This window comes from Leptonychotes weddellii, chromosome 5 (genome assembly GCF_054177405.1).
Source record: "Leptonychotes weddellii isolate Sample4059 chromosome 5, ASM5417740v2, whole genome shotgun sequence".
Lineage (NCBI taxonomy): Eukaryota > Metazoa > Chordata > Mammalia > Carnivora > Phocidae > Leptonychotes > Leptonychotes weddellii.
The window spans coordinates 76417490-76422692 of NC_138373.1; the positions used below are offsets into that span (position 1 = coordinate 76417490).

Genomic DNA, 5203 nt, shown 5'->3' on the forward strand with positions numbered 1-5203 from the left:
TTTATTTATTTGACAGAGAGAGACACAGCGAGAGAGGGAACACAAGCAGGGGTAGTGGGAGAGGGAAAAGCAGGCCTCCCGCAGAGGAGGGAGCCCGATGCGGGGTTTCGATCCCAGGACCCTGGGACCATGACCTGAGCCAAAGGCAGACGCTTAACAACTGAGCCACCCAGGCACCCCGATTCAATTCTTTTTTATGGCTGAATAATATTCCATTGTATCCAAAGTGTATTTCTTTCTTTCTTTCTTTCTTTCTTTTTTTTTTTTTTTAAAGATTTTATTTATTTATTTGACAGAGAGAGACACAGTGAGAGAGGGAACACCAGCAGGGGAGTGGGAGAGGGAGAAGCAGCTTCCTGCTGAGCGGGGAGCCGATGTGGGGCTCGATCCCAGGACCCTGGGATCATGACCTGAGCCGAAGGCAGACGCTTAACGACTGAGCCACCCATACGCCCCTCTTTCTTTTTTTTTTTTTTTAAGATTTATTTATTTATTTATTTGAGAGAGAGTGAGTTGAGTGGTGGGAGGAGCAGAGGGAGAGGGAGAAGCAGACTTCCCCCGCTGAGCAGGGAGCCTGGTGTGAGGCTCGATTCCTGTACTCTGGGATTATGACCTGAGCCGAAGGCAGACACTTAACCAACTGAGCCACCCAGGTGCCCCCAAAGTGTATTTCTTTTTTTTTTTTTTAAGATTTTATTTATTTATTTGAGAGAGAGAATGAGATAGCATGAGAGGAGGGAGGGTCAGAGGGAGAAGCAGACCCCCCGCCGAGCAGGGAGCCCGATGCGGGACTCGATTCCGGGACTCCAGGATCATGACCTGAGCCGAAGGCAGTCGCTTAACCAACTGAGCCACCCAGGCGTCCCCAAAGTGTATTTCTTAATGGAATGTTTTCTGTCTCTCCTTAGTCGCAATGTCATTTTATTTATTTATTTATTTTGTCCTCAATTAGTTAAGTATCAAAAACTAGGAAAGTTCTTGATTTATTCATTCTCTTTATCTTGCATGTGCTTGAAGATGTGATATTAATAAATGTGAAAGAAAGTAGCCAAAGAGAGGTATTGGGTGCTTACAGCCAGAGGGGTAGGTGCAGCATATGCTGATCTTTGTCAGTCTCATTTCTTCGGAATGGTAAGCTTGTAGTTCTTAGTGTATCTCAGGGTTTCTCAGCTTTGGCACCCTTAACGTTTTGGGCGAGCAGATTCTTTGCTGTGGAGCTGTCCTTTGCATTGTAGGATGCTTAGCTGCATTCCTGGCCTCTACACACAGGTGACATTGTGACAACCAGATATGTTTTTTTTGTTGTTGTTGTTGTTTTTTTTTTTTTTTTAAAATATGTTTTTATTTTTTATTTTTTTTAAAGATTTTATTTTATTAATTGACAGAGAGAGAGACAGCGAGAGAGGGAACACAAGTAGGGGGAGTGGGAGAGGAGAAGCAGGCTTCCCGCCAAGCAGGGAGCCCGATGCGGGGCTCGATCCCAGGACCCCGGGATCATGACCCGAGCCGAAGGCAGTTGCTCAACCAACTGAGCCACCCAGGTGCCCCACAACCAGATATGTTTATTGACATTTCCAAATATTCCCTGGTGAGGATAGAATTGCCCCCAAAACAACTAATATCTATTGGCTTTGTGTTTAACTGCTGTCTCATTTGATTTAGACAATGACTCTGAGTTTGGGCATGCATTTCTATCCTGTTTTATAGAGAGAAACCAATTCAGAGAGACTGTGTGACTTGGAGACAGTGGTGTAGCTGGTAGGTGGTAAGACCAGAACCATATCTAGGTCTGCCTCTAGATCCAGTGCTGTTTTCCTTTAGACCATGTGGATACGCTTTAGATTTGTCTTTCTGTAAAAGAAAAGAAAAAAGAGTCAGTTTAGTGCTGCAAGGAGAATAAAAAAGAGGAAATAGGGGCACCTCGGTGGCTCAGTGGGTTAAGCATCTGCCTTCGGCATGGGTCATGATCCCACAGTCCTGGGATCGAGCCCCATGTTGGGCTCACTGCTCAGCGGGGAGCCTGCTTCTCCTTCCTCCTGCTCATGGCTTGCTCTCTCTCTCTCAAATAAATAATAAATAAAATCTTAAAAAAAAAAAAAAAAAAGAGGAAGTAGATTTATCTCAATCTGTTGCCCAATCCATTTTTCCATGTTTCAACACAAGTCTATTTTCTTTCAGAGATTTGCGGTAAAACTCTACGTTCATAGTTTTTTGTTTATATTTTATGTAACTCACATTTACACTTTTTGTTTCAGGATTATATCCATCGAGTAGGTCGAACTGCTCGAGCTGGGCGTTCGGGAAAGGCTATCACCTTTGTCACACAGTAAGTGAATTGACTTCAGGGGCAGAACAATGGAGAGAAAAGAGCAGAGCTTTGGAGCCGACTGACTCGGCGCCTGACTTTGCCATTTACTCTAATCGTCCCTTAACCTCCCTCATGCTGTTTTCATCATTTGTAAAATGGAAATAATACCTACCTAGCAGGGTCTTAATGAGGGTTGGTGATACACATGTAGAAGATCTAGTATGGTGTTTGGCACACAGAAGCACACAGAGAAACCCCTGCTGTTTTTTTCAGCTGCTGAAGCTGGAGCGCAGTGACCTTTCCCTCAACTCAAAGTATTAGAATAATTATTTTGGTTTTCTTTCTAAAAGGAACAAATTTTTATGTAGCCAGGGTTTTTCTGGGAGTAAAGAATACATTGGCCAGTTTCTAGTGGACTGTACAGAAGATGGCATGTAATCAGTATTCCGAAGAGGAATAATGGGTTTGGTAGTGTTTAAAACTGGCCTTTGTTGTATCATATCACATAATGTATACTTTTGGAATGGACAGACATTTGCATTGTCAGCCAACCAAAGCCATGCCAATTTTCCTTCCTCAGGTATGATGTGGAACTCTTCCAGCGCATAGAACACTTAATTGGGAAGAAATTGCCTGTGTTTCCAACACAGGATGATGAGGTTATGATGCTGACAGAACGTGTGACCGAAGCCCAGAGATTTGCTCGCATGGTATGCAACTTATTTTCTCACCAACTTAAATGCAAACAGTGTTAGCTGTGTGCTAGACGCTGTTGTATGAATCCTCCTAACAAACCACGGAACTCAGTATTATTTTAATCCAATTTTAAGATGAGCATACTAAGGTATAGAGATGGTAGGTAATTTGAATAGGGGTTTGGGCTCAGTATGACCACAGTGACCACATGCTCAGCCTCTCTTCCGTGTTTCATGTGTAGCAAGAAAACCTTTGGATTTGAGATCAGAAGACCCAGCTGTGAATAGGACATTGTGGGTTTGGACAGTGCATCTAACCTCTCAGAATCAGTTCCTCACCTGAAAAATTGGGAATAATAATTACCTTGATACTGTACAAGGGTTTTTTTTGGCACCAGATAAGCTAACGTGAGCTGCATAGTTACTAATAGTAAGTAGCAGTAATAATAGTGGTGGGGATATACGGGAAGATTCTAAAGGAGAATCCTAGCTCCCTATAGTTCTAGTTTGAGAGATAAGGCAACTGAGTAGCCGATGTGTGGACTTGTTTTTGTTTTCCTGCTTACATGGAATTTTTTGGTATTTTGGTTTATAAAAGTATTATATGTACATTGGAAAAAATTTCAGAAAATACAGAAAAGATTAAAATAGCAAAGGAAACATAAGCCATCCCGCACAGAGAACATTTGGCTATTGATAACATTTGGCTAATTTTCCTTTTTTAGCCATACTTAGATTTTTATCTAACTGTATATGATTAACATTTTTCTGTTTTAACAAATAGAGAGCCATGTGATCACTTCTTAATGGCTACAGAGAATTCCATTATGAATATATAACACGACTTTTATTCGTGCATGTTTATGCTTTTTCACATGTTTTGTACTTTAAGTGGTACCATGTTGGACATCCTAATATGTATAGCTTTGCATACTTGCTTCTTTTGAATAAGTTCTTAGAAGTAGAATTAATTGTTGGGCCGAATTAATTGTTGGGCATTCATAGAGAATGCCAGATTTCCCGCCCCTCCCCCCTGAAAAGCTGTAGCAGTTTAAACTGTCAGTGACAGTACATGTGGATGTCCCCACACCTTGACCAATAAGAGGTATTACCATTCTCTTAAATCTTTGCTACCATGTGAAAATAATAGCTTATTGTTTTAATTTTCATGTAAACATTTTTGTGTATTGGGATTTTGGTCTTATCCCTTTGCGAATGTGAGGTGTTAGGGAGTTACTTAGTGTTTGAGTTTAGGGAGAGGAGACCAGGATGTGTTACCCTCTGTGACAGTAACTTTCACTCCCATCCTTTCTCTTTTCTTGCAGGAGTTAAGGGAGCACGGGGAAAAGAAGAAACGCACGCGGGAGGACGCTGGGGACAACGATGACACGGAGGGTGCTATGGGTGTCAGGAACAAGGTGGCTGGAGGAAAAAGGAAGAAACGGAAAGGCCGTTAATTTCTCTTACAAAGACTCGACTTCAGCCTTCTGTTCCATAAAAGGGGATTGTAGGAAAGAATGAAACCTCCTCCGGCAGAGTTCCTCAGACCGGAATCTGTCAGAATCATGTCCAGAACCTCCTCTCAGTACTCGTTCCCCTTCTGTAGAGCACCATGACTGCAGACTGGCTTTTCTAGCACTGAAGTCAGCTTTGGGTCCTTGGAAACGACCTGAGTAGGATGTGCTCTTCTTTCACTTGACGTAGACCTTTTGCTCTTTCAGCTGAAAGTCAAGGACTAGGTTGATGAAACGCTGGACCTGTTATTGTAAAGGGAAGCTCCTACGTCTGTAAAATGGTGATACTTTAAGCAGTCTCAGCTTGTGCTTCATTAGACCTAATGTGGAATAATAAATTTAAATATTATTTTTAAAAGATTCAGACTCCTTGAAGACCTTTATAGGTTGAGGGACTTTAGAGATTTAAGTAAGATCTTGCTAATAGGTAAGAAACTGGGAGTGGCAGTTATGTGGCAGATTCATTGCTCATCCATAATTAAGATAAACATTATTTATGATTTAAAAAAATCCACAAAGGGGGCGCCTGGGTGGCTCAGTTGGTTGAGCAACTGCCTTCGGCTCAGGTCATGATCATGGAGTCCCAGATTGAATTCCCGCATCGAGCTCCCTGCTCAGCAGGGAGTCTGCTTCTCCCTCTGATCCTCCCCCCTCTCATGTGCTCTGTCTCTCATTCTCTCTCAAAT

The 5203-nt window shown here is 42.3% G+C and overlaps 1 protein-coding gene across 1 annotated transcript in view; it reads left to right on the forward strand.

Annotated features, from left to right (window-relative positions):
• Positions 1-4868, forward strand: part of DDX47 (DEAD-box helicase 47) — a 15182-nt gene extending 10314 nt beyond the window's left edge. The window contains exons 9-11 of the mRNA XM_081821236.1: positions 2256-2326; positions 2889-3018; positions 4329-4868. Coding sequence (XP_081677362.1) covers positions 2256-2326; positions 2889-3018; positions 4329-4460 — 333 coding nt within the window. The 3' untranslated portion in view covers positions 4461-4868. The remainder of the gene's footprint in view (positions 1-2255; positions 2327-2888; positions 3019-4328) is intronic.
• Positions 4869-5203: the final 335 nt, after the last annotated feature.